At 39.6% G+C, this 20,943-nt stretch overlaps 1 protein-coding gene across 7 annotated transcripts in view; it reads right to left on the bottom strand.

The window, feature by feature from the left end:
- The window catches only part of EYA1 (EYA transcriptional coactivator and phosphatase 1), a 317,430-nt gene that overhangs the window by 75,839 nt on the left and 220,648 nt on the right, over positions 1-20,943 (bottom strand). For all 7 annotated transcript variants that reach the window (XM_067712078.1, XM_067712075.1, XM_067712076.1 and 4 more), the window contains 2 exons: positions 20,589-20,775; positions 238-377 (listed from right to left, as the gene is read on the bottom strand). In XM_067712078.1, the coding sequence (XP_067568179.1) occupies positions 238-377; positions 20,589-20,775 (327 nt within the window). The remainder of the gene's footprint in view (positions 1-237; positions 378-20,588; positions 20,776-20,943) is intronic.

The following is a 20,943-nucleotide window of genomic DNA, read 5'->3' as shown; positions in this document are numbered from 1 at the left end:
GATGTTTCACTAAAGAGCAAAAAAAATGCTTTACTACATAGCTAAAGTGGAAGAGAAAACAGAAATAAATAACTGCTCTATCTTCAATATGGAAAAAAAACTGGCTTACTTATAGTTAATATGGAACAGAATGCAGTAACAAAGGCATTTGGACACCTTGCTCACAGCAGGTATACAGAATCACCAGTTAGCTACTAAAACACCTTGCTATTTACTCGGGCCTTGCCAATGACATACCTCAAGATCAGAATCTGGCGGAGGAGAAGGATTATTGTTTCTTCGGCCCCGTCCACGTGACTTCCCATCTGAACCTCGACGCAATCGATCAGAATCTGAATCTTTAATGGGTGTTGACGGGCTGTGGATTGTACTGTACTCTGTGGAAATACAGCAAGGACTTTCATCTCTTGTTCTATCACCACGGTGCCAAGATTATCCTTGTTTTAATCCATAGGGAAGTTGGAAAAGTAAAGCACATTTCATTCTGCTCAAATTCTACATTATCTTTTACAGACATCAGTAAATAATTTAAGAGACAGTTGATGCTAGACTTGTTTGGAAAGAACGTGTGATTAGAAATAATTAAAAATTAATGGAAGGTGGGAGACAACAGGTTGTACCAAGTAGGGGAGATTTTCTTTGTGGTTCTCTGTGGTGAGACAACGTACCCCCATCTCCAGGTCCACTTGCTTCTCTCTCATCCCACAAATAGCTCCTGGCCATACTGAGAGGTCCACACAATTGCCTTACCAGCCATGCTCCTGCCTACAGAAAGGCTTCTGGTTCATGGAACGAAATGAAAAGAAAAACCCCTGGGCCAGGGAAAATGGAATCAGATGGATTTTTCTTTGAAAATTTAAAATTCTCCATTTTCTCCCTCATTTTATGTGAGAACAAGGGAGCGGCAAGATGAGGAGAGCTCATGTACGAGCAATGCCATACTCTGTACGGCATTCATCACAGGCTCTTCCTGTGTCTTCATCTCTTTGAACCAAATATCCCAAACCAGGCAGCACATTAAAAGTACTCATCTGGGAAACTCAGAAAAACCACAGAAATAATCGTAGAGAAACCACAAAATTAAAAACAACCCCCAACCAGCTCAGAGGAAGAGCTGGGCAGTGGTTGTGGAGTCGGGAAGAGACTCTTATCCTGTTTCCAGAATAAACAAAAAACCCTCTACTCTTAGCCCTAGGTATGTTCTTTTCATAGTCCAACCAGTTCACCCATCAGACAGTCTCTACCTGCCCAAACTCCAGATGTGCCGGCGTGCTGGCTCTCCCCCAACCTCTTTGCCAGATCACCGTACTAGATATGGGTTGGAATCTCTCAGTCTAATAAGAGGAATGATTATTCTCATGAAGACGCTGATGTGACATTTCACCAAACAGAGAACTGTGGAGAACAGCTAAAGACGTGGTAGCCTTTATTAATGTACTATCAGCCTTGACTCTACCAACAAGGCCTTCCATGTGTCAAACTGTGTGATCTCAGTATTACCTCCAAGTTGAAGTGCTTCTCCAAAGCCTTATGAGTCAGGGTAGATAGGAATGGGCTCTGACAGAGTAAATTCTGTTTTTAAATCACGTGAAACAGCCCTACGTCTCTTGTTTAACCTGAAAACCTAATTGATTCTTATCACTTTTAGATGTAGCTTTTGCATGTCCTCTGGCATAGCAAACAAGATGGCAAACTTCCTCATATAAACTGGATATGTGATCCTTGAACCTAGAAACCACCATGATGACTTTCAAGGCTCTTGGTTAATTACGGCAAGAAAATTCAAAACAACTCCACTCAATGCTCAATTTGTGTTAATTGGGATGATTAACATAAACTCCGAGCTAACTCATCTCATAGAACTGTTAGAATACTGTGCCGCCTGGTGAACGATAAACATTCTCTAAATCTATATTAGATTCTTTTCTTGCAGAGGTAGATGTTTGTGGCATCTTCTCAAGATGTTCCAAACCAAGCAACTCTCTTCCATGTTTCATAGAGAATCAGGAAGTTCAAATGAATTTATTTTTTATGGAGTTCATTAGGTTCAAAGTTGTGTTTTAAAGAAAAAGTCTTGACCTCTTTTTTCTTTAAATATTCTGTGATCTACATCTCCATACAGAATCTTTATAGCCACCACCGTATACAGAACACACACCAATCTCTTTTAACGGTTTCAAAACGGAGCTGGACTTCAAGTACTTGTCTGGAAAGTCTATCTTGAATGGTGCTGAGCTCTCCAGCTTTGGAAGTTCATATCTGAGAAGAAGCTAAAGACACCAAGCAATGTGTCTTATCGCATCATGCTTTACACCTCAACTTCCAGATAGTTTAGAGATAATTTTGTCCTCAAAGTCGTTTATCTCACCTAAGTTTTCTAAGCCTAGATTTCCTCCAGTTGATTGCCTATTCCTTTATTTCTTGTTGTTTACTTCTTTATCCCTTTTTTAAAAACTCAATTAAATCTTTAAAAATACATTCCTTCTCAATTTGTTTGGAAATAGAAAAGCTATAATGAAATCGATTACTTACTTCTATAAACCTCCCCCCAAAGAAAACAAATTCAGTGATCAAAGTCTACAAGAAGACTTTTAAATCACGCTATGTAAAGTTTTTCCAGGTGAAGAAAAGAAGCCCTAAAAGATGGACAATCTGACAACTTATTAGAAGGAATATGAAATTTGAATAATGCAAGCTAGTTTTTTCAAAAACTCCTCCTCTTTGTTTTACGAGGTAGAATTAAATGCTTCTACTCTCCTAACCAGTTTTCCCGTCTCTTAGTTCTCCTTCCTCCTACAAGTACAAAACAACAAATAATTTAATCTTCTAATCCACTAACATCTCATGTTTCATTAAAATCCTCTCTAAATTGTTCAACTTTACCCCCACTGAGATAATGGATGTGAAAACACTCAGAAGAGCATTCATTTCATTTAACAAACACTGACTGAACGTTCACACTATTCCAGGCACCGTACTAGAAGCCTGAAGTATAATGATGTATACCAAACAGATATGGTTCCTGCCTTCTTGGAGTTTAACATTCAGAGGAAGGCACTGATTCATCAATAAAAATGAGAGATTACAAAACAACTTGGAAAAGGTTATGAAATGGGAAAAGCAGAATGCTAGGTGACCACAGAGGAAGTGCATATAGCTCCGATTTGCAGGGTCACAGAAGGTTCCTCATGATGGAAGACAAACATGCCAATAAAAAGGGTATGCAAATGTGCTCCAAGTAGTCACATGAGCACGTGTGAAGGTGCAGAAAGAGAGAGCATGTTGCAGAACTGAAAAACCATCGATGTGACCTGACTCTATAGAGATAGAGTACACAGACAAGGCTGGAGTGGCAGCAAAGAATTCAACAAGGGGCTGATGTCATCAAATTTACATTTTTAGATGGAGGACTCTAGCTCCAGTGTAGCAAGGGTCCTGGAGACAAATGAAGACTGAGAAAGGGAGATCAGTCGGGAGGATAACTCAGTCATCCAGGTGATGCATACGCTGGTGGCCCAGATGCAGGCAGTGGGGATAAGGAAGAGTTACAGGTTCAAAGAGTCATTTGGGGGCTTCCCTGGTGGCGCAGTGGTTGAGAGTCCGCCTGCGGATGCAGGGGACACGGGTTCGCGCCTCGGTCCGGGAAGATCCCACATGCCACGGAGTGGCTGGGCCCGTGAGCCATGGCCGCTGAGCCTGCGCGTCCAGAGCCTGTGCTCCGCAACGGGAGAGGCCACAGCAGTGAGAGGCCCGCATACCGCAAAAAAAAAAAAAAAAAAAAAAAAAAAAAAAGTCATTTGGCAGCGAAATCCATAACTAATGGGATAAAGAAGAAGGCGGAAGGTTGATGCCCATGCTAGTGGTTTGGCAACTAGGCAGACTGTAGTATGAGCATGGGGCTTAGGAAGGAGGGATGGAGGGAAAAATGTAGGTGAGAATTTGGGTCCAACTTTGGACATACTGAAATTGAAGGTCAGCACATTTTTTTGGCAAAGAATCAGATAGTAAACGTTTTAGGCTTTGTGGGCTATGTGGTCTCTGTTGCAGTGACTGAACTCCGCCATTATGGTGCCAAAGCAACCCCAGACAGGATGTTGGTGAAGGAGTATGGGAGTATTTCAATAAAACTTTATTTACAAAGCAGATTTGGCTTGTGGGAGGATATAATTGCATTCATTAATGTAACCGTGTGACTATGAGATTCAAGTAAGTGACTCTGTTGTGACTGAGATTCAAGCAAGTGACTGTCACCTGACTTTTCTGGGTGGTGTCACTTCTTCAAACCTGTTAAATGGTAAACGGTAAAACTGTGTAGTAAAGATAGTAAGTGAAACATGTTGCTGAACTAACTGGAGAACAAGGTCCAAAATACGGAGCTAATTTTGGGGGAGCTGATAACAAGCAGATAAGGAATTTAATACCTACTTTTGAAAAGGCCCTATCCCAGGTGCTAAGAGACCTGAGCCATCATGTTGTCAAAACATCCCTATCTTGAAAATGCAAACAAAGCAAGAGGAGGATAGGATTTTGTTTTTCTCATGGACACAGTAACCTGACATGCAAAACAGATTACAGATTCTCCTCCGGTTGATACGGGCACACCGACACCTCCATCCTGGGAGGGATTCTGTGTTCTCATCTCCAACAGAACAGACCTCCGTGCAGGCACCAAGCCTAACGAAACCACTGTACGACGGGCACTGTTCCAGATGTGTGACCTTGGGGACACCTGTTGACTGGGCTCTTCGCAGTTGACCGAATCCGGAGGACACAGTCACAGATGACAGTGACACTGCATGAGGAGCTAAGTTTGTTTATGGGAAAAGCAAAACTCAAAGGCCCTGCCTGCCATGGTCAAGCCATACTGTTCACTAACCAGTCAGTCCTCTGTATCCTCAAGGGTAGTACATCCACAGATCAAAAATGTTTTTAAAAAATTCCAGAAAGTTCCAAAAAGCAAGACTTGAATATGCCACGTGCTGCCAACTATTTACATAGCGTTTCATTATATCAGGTATTATATGTAATCTAGAGAGGATTTAAAGTATAGAGAAGGATGAGCATAGGATATACGCAAACAACTACACCATTTTATATAAGGGACTTGAGCATCCGTGGATTCTGGTATGGTGCGGAGGGCGCGTGTCCTGGAACCAATCCCCCAGGACACTGAGGGATGACTGTACAGGAGAATTAGGAAATCAGGTGAAAGGGCAATTGGAAAAGGAGCACATATGCCTGGCACACCGAACACTTAGATTTTCCTTGACTTGCAGTCACCTCTGACACCTGAATCTGACAGCTATTCCCTCCCAGGTTCTCCCCCAGTCACCCAACAACACTCTGTAAAACGGATTCTCCTCTCCTGTAAGTCAGCCTGGAATCAACCTCTCTAGTCAGAGATCCTCAGAGTTGAAAACTGATATTCCTGGAAGTTTTCTGACAATGGTTTCTGGCCAGTTTGAATTTGTAGCACACTTGGTAAGCACTGATACTTCTTTTCAGATAATGATTGCTGTGTATTCATGTATTCATTGCTTCCTATTCATGAAGAGGAAAACCAGTCAATGTTCATTTTGACATGGTGTATTGAGATAGAGAGCTAGCGATCTTTTGTCAATGTGAGCATTATATATAATGTATATTTGTGAACACTGCATACAGTGTACAGTAGACATTTATACATTTGGTGAAAAGACCTGATTAAATTTGATTAGGCTCCTGACATTTTTTTTTTTTTTTTTTTTTGCGGTACGCGGACCTCTCACTGTTGTGGCCTCTCCCACTGCGGACGCGCAGGTTCAGCAGCCATGGCTCACGGGCCCAGCCGCTCTGCGGCATGTGGGATCTTCCCGGACCGGGGCACGAACCCATGTCCCCTGCATCGGCAGGCGGACTCCCAACCACTGCGCCACCAGGGAAGCCCCTTGACATTTATTTTTAAAGCTTGATAGTCTTTGACAGTAAAACAGAATAAATTAATGTTGTCACTTAAAAAAATACAGTTGACAAGGCTCGTGTTACTTTGGGAACAATTAAAGATATAAAACTGGATAACAAGTACAATTAGGTAAACTAATTGCTCTTGATCTAATGTTCTAAACTAATGCTCTTGATCTTTCTTGATGTTCGCTTATTAATAGATTGAAGTCATCCTGAATGAAAATGAAAATAAAGTAGTTTCAGACAATAAAAAACTCCCTGAAATTCCCATTACTCTCCAAACTCTAAAGGAATTCCAGTGGTGGCCTAAACTTCACGCTTGCACTGTCCGGTGACAGAGTCACTACCATAGAAGACAAATGCTCACAGCAGAGCACGGATGTATATACACACACTCATTCAGCTAACTTGCTTTTTTCTGCCCCCCAATAAAAGGGGAACAATGTTGGAAAGGTCTTCAAAAAGACCTTTGAAACAAGTCAATTTTAAGGCAGCTAAAAATTGGTCATCTTATCCTTGCCCTGGATCTAATCTTCCATTCATACTATCCTTCTCTGCTGGAGTTTGAGGAATGAATGGGGAGGATTTTCTTATGTCTTTTCTTTTTAAATTAGTCATTAATGCCACATCTATACTGCTAATGGACTGTAAACTCCATTGCCGAGTTTCAGTTCTTCCCACCTTCCCCTTTCCACTGTTGTGATTTGGGGAATTCTGACTCAGGAGACACCGCTAGCAAATGTTTTTGGTGATAAAGGTTTCTAAACAGCTCTGATGCATCTTCCACTCACTTTCTTAGAACGCTGCTATACCTTCACCTCTCTCCATCTGTGATGCCAGCAGCTTCTCTTTCGGATTTGATCTTTCTTAAACTTCTGAGAGAAAGGTAAACACGTAATGCTATCTTCTCAGGAAGTCCTGGCTCCAGCCAGTGCCCCTGGCCTACTGCCCACGGATGTACTTGATCAGATTCGACTGGTAACTGTGTACCAGGCCAGCTCCATGGACTTGTGGCCTGAGCGGTCACAAGGCTGTGCTCAGATGGGCCCTGCACGTGGTTGAAGGCTCTGCTGTGTGGTTTTGAAAGTCTTGATCTACGAACAAAGGGCCTGCATTTTGTGCCCTAGGGCCCACAAACCAGGTAGCTATCCTGCCTGTGGCTGCCACGAGCAAAGCCCTGAACCAGTGGAGCAAATGCCACTTTAGGATTACGTGCTGAGACCCAGCACCTACTTCGCGCCAGGCAGCGTGCTAAGCACTGGGGACCCAACCGAGCCGGATGGCGGTTCCTGCCTTCACAGAACCTCAGCGTCGCCTATAGTCATGACATACTGAGGCGTCGCAAGCGACAGCATGGGACAGCTTGACCCTCAGGACCAAGTCTCCTTCTAGCCTCCAGCGAGAAACCTGCCTACCTGCCCCCTCATTCACTGAAAAAACAGAAGCACCCACTCTCCACAATTTCCATGCCTGGGTAAACCCCCTGCCAGCACTTTTCAGGAACAGTCTCCTCCCCTCTTGTTAGGATGGATGAATTTCTGCACTCCCACGGCCAGCCCCTCATTTGGGCATGAGACCGCAGCACCCTGTCACCTACTTCAGCCAGTGTTCTTCCGGATCCCTCACATACGTATACAGGCTGGATATATTTCCTGCCTAAAAATACCCCCAAATTCTCCCTCTAGTTTCTGCCCCATTTCTCTATTACCCTATAGTGTACAGCAAAAGCAACTGAAAGAATTGTATTAGCTGCATCAATTTCACCCTGCTGGACCTATCTTCTGCAACAGTTCACCTGTCCTAACTCTCTTCTCTTTACACACCAGGTCATCCTTCCAGGCACTTCTGTCGACTAGAGGCATTTTTATATTTACTATTGTCTGTGTGCTCCGGTAGAATGTAAACTCCCAGAGGGCAGAGACTTCATGTTGTTCACTGCTGAGTCCCCCGTGTCAAGAACAGAGCCTGGAACATTCTGGAGGCTCAAAACACATGTGTTGTCGAATGAACTAACAACCTGGCACATGGACATCCCTGGTTCACAAAATGCACATGATCACCAATAATCCGCAGAGCAAACATTTTAAACACTCTCTTACGGAATGTGTCACAAGTGAGTACTTATCAACGTGGCGTCACACCCTTTCAGGGAGGATCTGACAGAAGGAGAACTCAGACACACGCGGTTCCTTATTCCATCCTCTGGGTTCAGCTGACTTCATCCAGTGCAGAGCTAGGGGTAGACCTTACCCTTCACAGTAAAAGAAAAGTGAGGTCATATTTGGGTTGAAAAGCGGGAGGGTAGATTGAACAGGGCCTCCTCTAGGCTTTGAGATGACTCCTCTCATTCTACCTGCCTTCTCTGCCTCATACACTTAACCGGACCTGCCTTGACTTTTCTCAGAGAGAGCGTCACTTCTCTATGCCACAAGCCTTGCTTTGCAGTGATGAGAACAGCGTCAGGTGGTCCAGCCTCTGATGGGCTCCTGGATGGGGAGCTTTGGCCGCCACCTTCTCCCAGGGGTTTGGGGCTGGGGGAGGGGAGCTGCCCAGGACCCAGGCTTGGCCACATCAATTATGGAACCTGCACCGACTCTGAAAATATGACCTTCTTCTCTTTCAATGTTTGGGAAATAATCCACCTATGGAGGGGGTGGATCCTGCAGGCTTTGGTCCATCTCCACTTGTCTCTAACTTATAGGACAGAACACGGAAAACTAAGCAGTTCAAATGTCATCACAGTGGACAGTGTAACCTACAAATCCAGACAGTATGATCTGAATGGGCGTGGTAAGTTGTCATCTAAATAATTATCTGCACACTCTCTGGACTTCAGCTTCTTCAACAGTAAAATGAGGATGACACCATTATGAAGAGTAGGTAATGATTTTATGCTGCAGTATTTTGTACAACGTGTTAGTGCCGTCGTGTGAAGTGAATTGTTCAAAGTCACCTCCCTGGATTCAGGTGTCTTATTGGTAAAGACAGTCATAAAGTGATCTTCCAGCTTAGAAATGCTGTTCATCCTTCAGTGAAATGTAAGTATAGTTTAAGTTTGTTCTGATGGAAATGATACCATCACTGAGCTCATTGCAAAGGGTCTGTATCTCCAGCCTTGGATGAATATCCCTTCCCTATCCTCTGTCCCTCACTCATTCCCATCTTCTGATGCTGAGGATAAATTTTACCTCCTTTATTAGTTTTTTCCCCAAACACTTTACATATGAAATCTCTGGTTCCTGCATTCTTCTGGAGCGCCTTGCTGCTTCTCCTAGCACTACATTGTTTCAGCTCAACCTTTCTTAGGTTTGACTGTTCACACAGAATGCTCCTTAAGGACACAGAATAACCCTGTTGCTCTCTGTATCCCCACTGCACCTAAGAGTACTTTGTAATTAAGAGATGCACAATGATTAGCTAAGGGCATGTTGGAGAACATCGTCAAATCCTCATTTACAGGTAGCAGTGGAAGAAACCACGCTTTTTGCCCTTCCTTCAATTATGCAGCAGTGTAACAAAATTTAACAGCAAGATTAAGGAATAAATCTCAGGAGAAACATACTTCCTCTATAACCTTTCTCAACATCACAGCTGAGTCAAGGGAGGTAATTAGATGAACAAATGTACTGAAACGGACACATTAGGGAAAACACTAAATGAGAAGCTGGAAAGAAAAGGGATCCCTCAGAAAGAAAACTCTTAGAACGCTCAGAACATTTAAAATGTCATCGGGGATGGAAAAGAAAAGAAACTACAGAAGTTGAAAATGATGTCAGAGGTAGAGAAAATGAACTCTGACCTTTGGGAAACATATTACAATTGGCAACATATTTCTTTATATAAATTAGCTGAACTGAAATGAATACAAGCCTATGAATTAGATGGGGAGGTATGAGACTCTGGGCAGAGAGAAGCAGAGATGGAGACACGTGTGCTCTTGGGAGGCTATTATTATGAGAATCCTGAAGAGGTTTTTGTGCATACATTAACCAAAATGGCAGCATTTAAAAGATGGTTGTAATGTCGTTTGCAAAACAGGTGCTTCCTGAGCGTGAGTAGTTGTGGTGAATCTTTTCTCTGGCCCTTATTCTTATTGAATCAAACATTTACATTCTTTATTTTATTTTCTGAGTAATTTATATCCTACCTTTCTCCAAAAAGGGTTTAAGATACACACCAAATCTATACACAATAACTCCACAGCAGTCTTTTAAAACAATGAACGAGGGCATGAGACGAAACACTGGAGTGGGGAAGGTAAATAAAATAAAGCTGGGAGGAGAGTGTCAGCACAGGTCTGCTTGCCCTAAGTCTGCAGTCAACACAGGCAGAGGCACAAAGGCTCATGGGGCATATAAGGTGAGACGAACCAATTTCTCTACAGAAACGAGAAGGAAACACCTCATGGGACTGCTCATTGAGAGGGTGTGTATGATGCCAGGAACATACCCTCCTGGTAAATAAAACAGCACATTTCACAAGACTCTGACTCCTAAGGCTGATTACCCTGGACTCCTTATGGCCCACTCGGCGCTTCAGAGCACAGAACATGGACGGCAGGCATCTTGCTTATCTTAAGGGTAAAACTGAAAATATCTAGAAGAACGAGCCCATTACTTACCCTTCTGGCAGCTAACAGAAGCAAGTTTCCACTTGGGTTTTAGACGGCAATGAGGGAGGAGGTTATACTGATGAGTTACTCGGAGGAGAGTGATTCTCGGCTGCTGGCTTGAGAGGAGGCTTGAACTTTCTTACTAAGTTAGCTGCACTGAGAATGGAAAGGATATTCCCCTATGAAAACCAAGAGACATGTCCAGGGACGATTCCCAGATGGAAGGCCGCAGCCCTGAGGGAAGGCCAGTGGCGTTCCTCAAAAAGCTAATTTAGGACCCACAGAGACCTACAATGTAACGGGCCAACAAGCCTCCAAAGTGACATGCCAATTTTAAACTGGGAGCTTTTTAAAGTGGGAGCTATGTATCCTGGCAACAAACAAACAAACAACCTCATCAAAGCCTTGAACAAATTACATTACATCATATAAGACTCTCAGTGAATATTACCTCATCAAAGGATAAGAGAAGACTTAAAGAAACTTTGATAACTTCAAGTGACCAGTCATAGAATCCTCCCACAAAAACTTGTGTACAATAAGGCAAGGCAAGTATACTTGTTGACTAGTCTCACAGAAGTAACCAGAAGTCAGAGACCAGTAGGTATTAATTCATTTTAGAGAACTGCTTTGATTTCTCTGTCTTCCATGACTATTGCTTCCCTTTCACGAATTACTACCACAGGTAAATTAGGTCCTCAGACAAGGTCTAGTGACTAAATTAAGAGAACTTTATCATCCCTGGAGTCAGGCCATCATCCACGCTCCAGTACTCTATGGAACGACCTCATAGAAACATCTATCATCCTCTCACATGCTTCAACCTCTGGCTTAAATCCCCGACAGCCATTCTACGTGAAGAGAACAGGTGAGACACGCTTTGAGGGCTTTATCTCTGAAATAACCACAATGCGCAACGCACTACAGCGAGGCTGGGGACCTTGCCTTTCTTGTCACCTCTATGTCCCTGGCACCAGGCGCAGCGCCTGGCACACAGCAAGCACTTGAACAGGTCTGTTGAATGCATAGCTGAAGAAATGAATATCTGAAAGCCTAGTATCTGTCAGTCACTTTGCTGGCCACCACATAATTTCACTCCCTCGTTCATCTTATACACAAGAGTGGTATCATCCTCATTTCATAGAAAACTGATACACTAAAGAGCTAAGTGATGTGCCCAGAGTAAATGACAGAACCAGGATTCCAAGCCGGGTTAGCCCAACTCCGAATCCCTAGGTACCACTCCAGTTTCTCTCAATTATATTCCAAGGAAGTGTGTGGTGCCCAAGAGAAGTTCACAGATATGCCCTGTGGGGGTGGGTGGAGAGTGGTACCCAGGCAGGTGTGATTAGGACACTGTGCATTATATTCAATTCTCAGTGAGTATTACTGTATCAAAGGATCACAGAAGACTTAATGTAAAGGAACCCTGATAACTTTAAACCTGGCTTCTTGTGTCTCTAACTGATTCCACCTTGGAACTCATTAAAGGACATCCATCTCCATCTTCAGGAGATAGCAGTGCTGCCTGGGGCAGTGTGGGAAAATCCATACCACGTCATATCTCCCAAGGCTGCCACTCCAACTTGCCATAAAGACATGTTGCTGACGGCAGGCCACGCGGCTTTGGAAAAATTTAACCTTTTTGAATTCCTTATTCATAATCAGTAGAGTGAAAGTCTTAGGCAAAAGAATCTATAAGGTCACTTCTAACTTTAAAATTGTTCAACTGCTCCAGGGTAAAGTTACTCAAGTGGATTTGTAGATAGAAAAGAGTTGCCCATTTTCAAATCAGCTATGTTCTAAATATTTTTACAGAAGCTGTCTGAAACTCAGAAACTATTTTCTCACAGAAACAATGGTAGACATGATTTCCAAACCAATCCATGATTATCAAGTCAATCAATAATCCAGGTGAAAACTGCACACACGCAACGTAAAACAGAAAACTGTACTCAAATATCGGCAGTTACGTAAAAGTGAAAAACAGAAAAATTTGTCTTACATGATGGTTCTGAAGAAAATGCAATTTTCATTTTATAAAGTTTCTAAAGGGGGTCACGTAAATATTTTCAAAAGTGTTGGAAGATGATTGTACTGGGTTAAGATGCCTGCTTTCACTTTAAAATGAATGGCTTTCCTTGAGACAAGAATATCATTATCCCTATACTTAACACTCATCAACCGTGAGCTGTGAGTGGAGAAATAAAGAAAAAAAGAAAAAGTTCCCAAGGTAGAGAATGAGGTCCTTGCAGGGAAAGGGAAAGGAAAGGGTAAAGGGCTGTTGTGAGTATCGTTTCCTAAGCAGGTCCACAGTAGGTAATTATTAAACAGGATAAATAGCGAGTAAGGACAGAACAGATGCAGGAAAGTGGAAGATAAGAAAGTGTACAACTGGTTGTAGGATCATTCAAGAGACCCACAAACTGATCTTATAATTCAGGAAATACAGTAAAAGATCACCTTAGATATATTACATACCATGTCCCTATAATTTCAGACAGACCTACGTTATTTTTATTAGCAAGTAGAGCTCATTCAAACATTGAACATATATTTAACTGAATGCCTCCTAATAGATGCCTTTGCTGAGTAATTATGCTCATATATGCTATGAATGATTAAAGAAAATGAACACCATATAGCTACTACCTTTTGTGACTCTCTGTTTACATTTTCATGTTTCCGCTTGTTTGAAATCTCAAACCCAGTGGTTTCAAGAAGCAGCATGCTTTCCTGATTAAGAACTCAAGTTTGAAGTCAAGCTTCCAGAGGTTAAATCCAGCACTGCAGCTGACCTCTCCTTAGCTGCCCTTGCCTGTAAAATGGGGATAATGATGACATTGCCTATTCTCTCGGACCTGGTAGAAACAAACTAAGTCGTGCACGAACAGTGCTTAGAATGCTGCTCGGTACATAGTAAGTGCTCAGAATATATTCGCCACTGTTATATTTGTATATGAAATATAAAAAACAACAAAACTACATATTGAATTTTTCTCTGTATATTACTAAGAGAAAAATGTAGGGTACAGAATAGTAGGTATAGTATTCTAATATCTTTAAGGAAAAAGAAAACTAATTAAAAGTATACATACTTGAATATGCAAAAAAAAAAGTGCTCAGGGGCAGGTGCTACGTCTATGTTTATATAAGCAAAGTGTATCTGTAGAAGGATACACAGGAAACTCTGCTGAAAGAAACCAAGGAGCTGGGTGTAGAAGATGAAAGGGGTTTTACTTTTCTCTGTAAACCCTCGTGGACCTTTATAATTCTATCCCATGCTCTTTTGTTAGTATTCAACAAATTTAAAAGACATTCATTAAACTTAAATTTTTTTTTGGCTATGAAGCTAGGAATAAAACTGAGAGCCATTAATCATCAAAACTACCTTTATTGAAAAGTTAATCCCAAACTCATCCACTAAACCATTCAATCCCAATTAAATGAGGTGGAGGGATGGCAAACACAGGTAACTTTCAAGGTCCTTTTCCCCAGCAATCTCCAATTAAAAAATTGAATCAGTAAATTCTGATGTCCTTCAACTTAAACAAGGGAACTTATTACATTGATTTGTGTTGGCCCCATAGGATGCTTAATACCAATACTTTACAAAAACAATGACTCAATTAGCTACAAAAGAAGATGAAATAATAAATGTTTGGGAGGTTAGTAAACTAATTTAATTAGCTCTATAATGTATGCTTTCTGATTTTTATTATTTATATTCAAATCATCTGTTATGTAAAAATATCAGAAAGAATGACATACTGGAATCCAAGTGTACTAAAATTGACTCTATAAGGGATCCTGAGCTCATGCCAGCTAACTGAAAAAATGAGTGAAACCAGTAACGAGGCACAAAATGGGTAAATGCTAAAACAGTGAATTTTTCGCTTCTTAGAAACGAGTCCCAAATTCACAGGTATGGAAATTCATTTTTATTACATTCCTGGCAATATAGAAAAAGAGTGAATTTTATTTCCAAGAATTTTATAATCTCATTAAGGTTAACGCTGTACATCCCCTGGGGGTAAAAAAAAAAAGAAAGAAAGAAAACAAATTCCATCAAGACAACCAAACACAAGAACGCCAAACAAACATCTGTTTTGTTTTCTCACATCTCAATAGCCTGGTTATTTCAGATACAAACATTTGTTTTGCTGACAAATGTTTCCAAAATGTTAGTTAAAATTGTTTTGCTGAAATAGTTGCTTTTCAAGCTGAACACATTGCAAACTCTTCCAAAGTCCACAAGGCATCTGTGGAGCAAAAATATGGCCTAAAGATTTGCAAAACCGCTCACTTGGCAAAATATAGGAGTCAAAATGGAAGCTTACTGCAAACCTCAGGATCATATCTATAGCGAACAGACATAGACATGTTAGGTAGTATAGATGTGGCCCAAGTTTCCTACATTCACAGGGAAGACTGCCGGCAGTTTAGTTTTTCATCCTGTCACACTGAATTCCTGTGAGAGCTCAGAGCGCTCCTGCCACTTTGCACAAGAATGTTCCCCTGTTTTTCATGCGCTTTGCTCTACTTTCCTGGGCCTTGGCAAGGATCAAAGAAGCAAAGGGAACAAATGGTTTCCCATGCATATTGAATTCCCTCTTATACTGATTTTTCCTCTGTCACTTGAAATTCAATATTGGCAAGATTCCTGTACATCACCTTAACCAGTAAATTGTCTGCACGCAGTCAGAGCATGCAAAGGTAGATTTCAACATCAAGTTTTTTGTAAGAAATTCAAATGAACAAATCCTTTGAAAAAGGAACTTTTCTATAGCATCCGTGCTAAAATTCGTTCCTAATACATAATTAGCTTTTATTTCACATTAACCTAAAATGATGATTTATCATTTACTTTTATCCCTCTCTCTCTGATTGCTTTGTACTATTTTAAAAATACAATGTTACAGGTGAATAGCCCTTTCGTAAGAATTTGGCCTCAAAATTCCTGATTAAGTTAATAACACCTAACATTTACTGAGCATTCAAGAGCTATGTGCCTCTTTTTCCTCATCTGTAAAATGGAGACAAATAGTACCTAATTCATGGCTATATTTATAAGGTTGAAGGTAATATAATGTAAAGCTCTAAACACAGTAATTGTGTTTTTATTATGTATTATTATTATGATCACTGTCATAATTATTATGAGATGTTCTAAGAGATTTTGGACAAGAAAAATGTTTTCAAGCCAAATTATTTAAATATAGCACAGTAATTGGATTACAAATGAGTGTTCATATTTTGACATATGATAAAGAAAAACATTTTTTAAAGAATGGCTTAAGTGTTCTTTTGATAAACATCAGTTAAAAAATTCCTTCATGAATAACTCTCGAGTGTTAAATTATTTTTTACCACTTTTTAAAAAATACCACTTTTTTTAATATACTCTTTACACTTCAGTGGCTAGGAGGGATGAGGGTTTAGATATTAGCACAAAAGGGAAACATCCTAAAATGTCTTTTTCTTTTTTTATTTCTCACCTCTATGTTTTTAAACATAGAAGAAAATCAGTAACTTTGCAAAGAAAAATATTTTAAAAAGAAATTTAAAAGAAAATTTTCTTTTAAAAGTTTAAAAGAAATTTTAAATGAAATCCATCATTTAAAAATTAAAGTAATATTGGATTTAATTTTAATATTACTTAGATTTGGATAAGGGAAAAAAAAAGAGTTGACTGTGACCAAAATTATCTTATATAGACAGTAGAATTTGAATGGACCATGTAATAATACCCTTCTCTCAGAAACTAAACACATTTTCTAAGAACTGAAAGCCATTTAATTAGGAGGATGTGAATAACTATGACTGTAACAAATGATTCTTACTGTATACCATCAAATGTCTAGGATTTTTCTCTGATAGGATGTTTATAAATATACACCTCTTTGAAAGGGAGGGCTTCAATGGTAATGAAAATAAAAATATTTTGAACTAAATGAAAATGAAAAAAAAACCCTATCAAATATTGTGGTATGCAACAAAAGCAGTGCTTAGAGGGAACTTCACAGCATTGAATGTGTATATTAGAAAAGAAGAGACTTAAAATCAATCATCTAAACTTCAAACTTTAGAAAACTAGAAAAAGAGGGGCAAATTAAATCAAAAGTAGGCAAAAGAAGGGACTTCCCTGGTGGCACAGTGGTTAAGAATCCACCTGCCAATGCAGGGGACACGGGTTCGAGCCCTGGTCCGGGAAGATCCCACATGCCGTGGAGCAACTAAGCCCATGCGCCATAACTACTGAGCCTGCACTCTAGAGCCCATGAGCCACAACTACTGAGCCCGCGTGCCACAACTACTGAAGCCCGCACACATAGAGCCTGTGCTCCTCAACAAAGACAAGCCACCCCAATGAGAAGCCTGTACACCACAATGAAGGGTAACCCCTGCTCGCCGCAACTAGAGAAAGCCCACGTGCAGCAACGAAGACCCAATGCAGCCAAAAATAAATAAATAAATTTATATATATATATAAAAGTAGGCAAAAGAAATACTAAATAACAGAGAAGACTATGAAATTGAAAACAGGAAAACAACAGAGAAAAATCAATAAAACTAAAAATTGGCTCTTTGAAAAGGTCAATAAAATTAGTAAAACTCTAGAGGGTTAACCAAGACAAAAAGAGAGAAGATTAAACTTACTAATATCAGAAATGAAAGAGGGGGTCCATCATTAGCAAGCCCATGGACGTTAAAAGGATAATAAAAGAATATTATGAACAACTCTATGCCCCCAAATTTTCTAGATCATAACATTAGAGAAAACCTATGGTTTGGCAATGAGTCTTTAGATACAAAACCAAACGCATGTTCCATGAAAGAAAAAAAATAAGATGGAGTTCATTCAAATTAAAAACTTCTGCTCTGCAAAAGGTAATGTTAAGAGAATGAAAAGACAAGACACAGACTGGGACAAAACAACATCTGATAAAGGACTTGTATCCAAAATATACAAAGAACTTTTAAAATTCAACAATAAGAAAACAAACAACCTGATTAAGAAGTGGGGAAAACATCTGAACAGATACCTCATCAAAGAAGATACACAGATGGCAAATAATTACATGAAAAGATACTCAACATCATATTTCATTAGGAAAATGCAAATTAAAACAATTAGATACCACAACACACCTATTAGAATGGCCAAAATTTGAAAACTGACACCACCAAACCCTGGTGACGATGTGGAGCAACAGGAACTCTCATTCTTGCTGGTAGAAGTGCAAAATGATACAGCCACTTTGGAAGACATTTTAGCAGTTCTTATCAAACTAAACATACTTTTACCATACAATCTAGCCATCAGACTCTTAGGAATTTGCCCAAATGAGTGAAAACATATGTCCATACAAAAACCTATACAAATGTTTATAGTAGCTTTATTTATAATTGCCAAAATTGGAGGCAACCAAGATGTCCTTCAACGGGGAGTGGGGAGGTTGGCACTGCTAGCTGAAGAGTAGGCACTATTTTCTTGAATCCAATAAGTAAATTAAAACATTGGTGAATGATCAGATAAATCTCACTATGTTTCTCAAGTATATGGATTCTTACATATCTCCAGATGATGTAAATTGTATTTTATTAAGACAGTCAATGCATGACTAATAAACTCATTTTTTTTAAATGAACGCAAAGGCACTGTTTTCAGTTTTTAAAATTTGAGAGTAAGCTTTCATATGCAAGTTATGTTATTTTTAATGTATTACACATGCCTAATGAAAAGAGGATAAAGTTTTCAATATTTAATTACAAACATATTAAAATAAGTTTTGAACTTAAGATTCATGAGGAGGTACATATTTATAAGTAATACTGCATAATATCACGGACTTGAAAGATTACTATTGTTCATACCAATTTTAAAATGCACAATTAAAAATAAATGAGTCCCTACATGTTTACCCTGAAAAAGCCTTACAAGGCTATCTTATTTGTTCATTATGACATAACGATTCTATGAACAATAAGGAACAGATATAAAGTATGGAAGAACTCATGTACTGTGGATTCATCTGTACTGCGTAATTCCATGAAACTGAAAGGCAGAAACCTGGTCATACATAAGATCAGATAATGACTAGAATTTAACTTTCCAGTTTTAGAAAATACTGACTTTAAACCCAATAGACTATTAAAAGAAAAAAACCACCTGAAATAACTTCAACAAAAATAGACATTCATTATTTTAACTATTTTTTATTTCAATCTTGAAACAAAAACATTAGGTTATATGTAATAAATCATTCCTTCTAATTCGTTAGTTTAATGATTTTTAGGTATTTTATCACCAACACTTACTTTTCATCAAGAAGGATAAGTCTATAATTTTACACATGACTAGTAAGAAAGGAAAGTTAATGCCAAACAACTTAGGCTGAATCCACAATCTTACCACAAAGTTTAAAAAATAAAAAAGACTAAATTTTCCTTGAATTTTTAAAGTAATCCACATTTCTTTTTCAATGTGTAAACTCACTGAACTTTCGACTCCTAACTATGTAAGACAAGAAAGGCTGATCCCTACACATGCGTTTTAGTGGGAAGTGGTGAATATAAAAAAATCTGAAAAATATTATTTTCTCCCCATTTCAATTCATTCCTATTCTGTAGCCATAAAGATACTGAAATTGAAATAAGTACCTAAAACACTAAGCATGTATTCAAATAAAACCTAAGATAGATCATTCAATCTTAAAATAAAATTATATATACCTTTCAAAAATTATAATTTCGCATTGTTTCCCATCTGGCGTGGCTTCGTGCCCACTCATCCCCACTCTCTCATACAGCACCCCTTTTATAAATAAAATTCACTCAGAACAATGTCAAGTTTCAGAGATAAAGTTTTATATGTCCAAATGGCCTTTTTTTAAAGCTCTAATCAACCTTAATTTAAGAAACATGATTAAGTCTTCACCAGTTTGTTTTATTCTGTTCTCTTCACAACCAAAATGTCATGAATTAAGTAAAATTATTCTGCTGTCTCCTTTTCTCAATCTCTTATTCCACAGACCCTAAAGAGTTTTTCTATTTCTCATTCACATAGCTATCCTCATTTCAAAATTCCTTTTGATCCTTGAGAAGCTTGCACGGACCCAGATGGTTCATGTAAAACACTGGGATACGATGGACAGTCCTACCAAATCAAACTTCTAAGGTTTCTCAAACCTTAGAAGACTAGAAAAAGAGGGGCAAATTAAATCAAAAGTAGGCAAAAGAAGGGACTTCCCTGGCGGCACAGTGGTTAAGAATCCACCTGCCAATGCAGGGGACACGGGTTCGAGTCCCGGTCCAGGAAAAACATTCTAGTTTTCTAAGTGCGAGAGAAAACGTAAGAAACCTAGTTAGAGACCAATTCAGGAAATTAAGCATACAATACTAAGAGTTCCAGAAAGAATTAATGGAGGGGAAGAAATGTTAAAAACATAGCAGATAAACTTCCAGAGATGGAGAGACTTGCATTTGAAAAGGCCCCTCAAAGGTTGTGCAGGAGTACAAAAAATGCCCACCCTCAGATACATTGTTAAAAAGTTCACAGCAAGTCAGGAGTGGGAAAGGTTAGGCCAGGAGAAGCACTATTTTCCATGATCAACCCTTTGATGCTGTTTGATTTTTTTGAAAAACATTAACTGTTTCATGATGATAAACATTAAATTCGAGGTGATGTCATTTATCTTCATATTCATATGTCAACAGTTATAATTATAGGTCAGCATTATAGCTAAACATTTATACTTATGCATCTAAAAAGCTATATATATCTTGAAAACTGAGTATAGGTACGACTAAACCAAATCTCTATTTCATGTACTTTTGAAGTTATGCACTTTGTACTAAAATTTTTAAGCAAGTAGAAATAAAGCTAAGGTCACCATCACGCTACTTGACTTAAGGCCTTGCCAAAACTTGTCAAAGGCGTGCTACCCGTCGTGAATATATGACTGGGGAAAACTGCATCTCAACCACCAGAAACATAGCGTGCAGGACTAATAAAAATGCACGTAATTACCTGCTGTGGGATCTGTCACTGCTTGGCTGGTGATGCCAGATGGCGGTTCCTGAAGCTGGTAAGTGGCGTTCGTGGACGGCGTCGTTGGGCTGCTGTTGCTACTTGTCATGTAATGTGCCGGGTACGGCGAGCTGTTGTAATACTGTGCATACTGACCCTGGCCAAAGCTGGGATACGATGGATAGTCCTACCAAATCAAACCACACAAGAGCAACCTGTCAGAATACGGCTGCTGCTTAGCGTTTTCAGAACATAACCGTGAATGTGTTTGCACTTCCGTCTTCTCTGACTTCACAAAGGGACACACAAGCACACGCTGACTGAAGTGAGCAGACTTGCAAACCAGTTTTATGTA

Source organism: Pseudorca crassidens, chromosome 17 (assembly GCF_039906515.1).
Source record: "Pseudorca crassidens isolate mPseCra1 chromosome 17, mPseCra1.hap1, whole genome shotgun sequence".
NCBI lineage: Eukaryota > Metazoa > Chordata > Mammalia > Artiodactyla > Delphinidae > Pseudorca > Pseudorca crassidens.
This window is presented reverse-complemented; position numbering and strand designations above follow the sequence as displayed.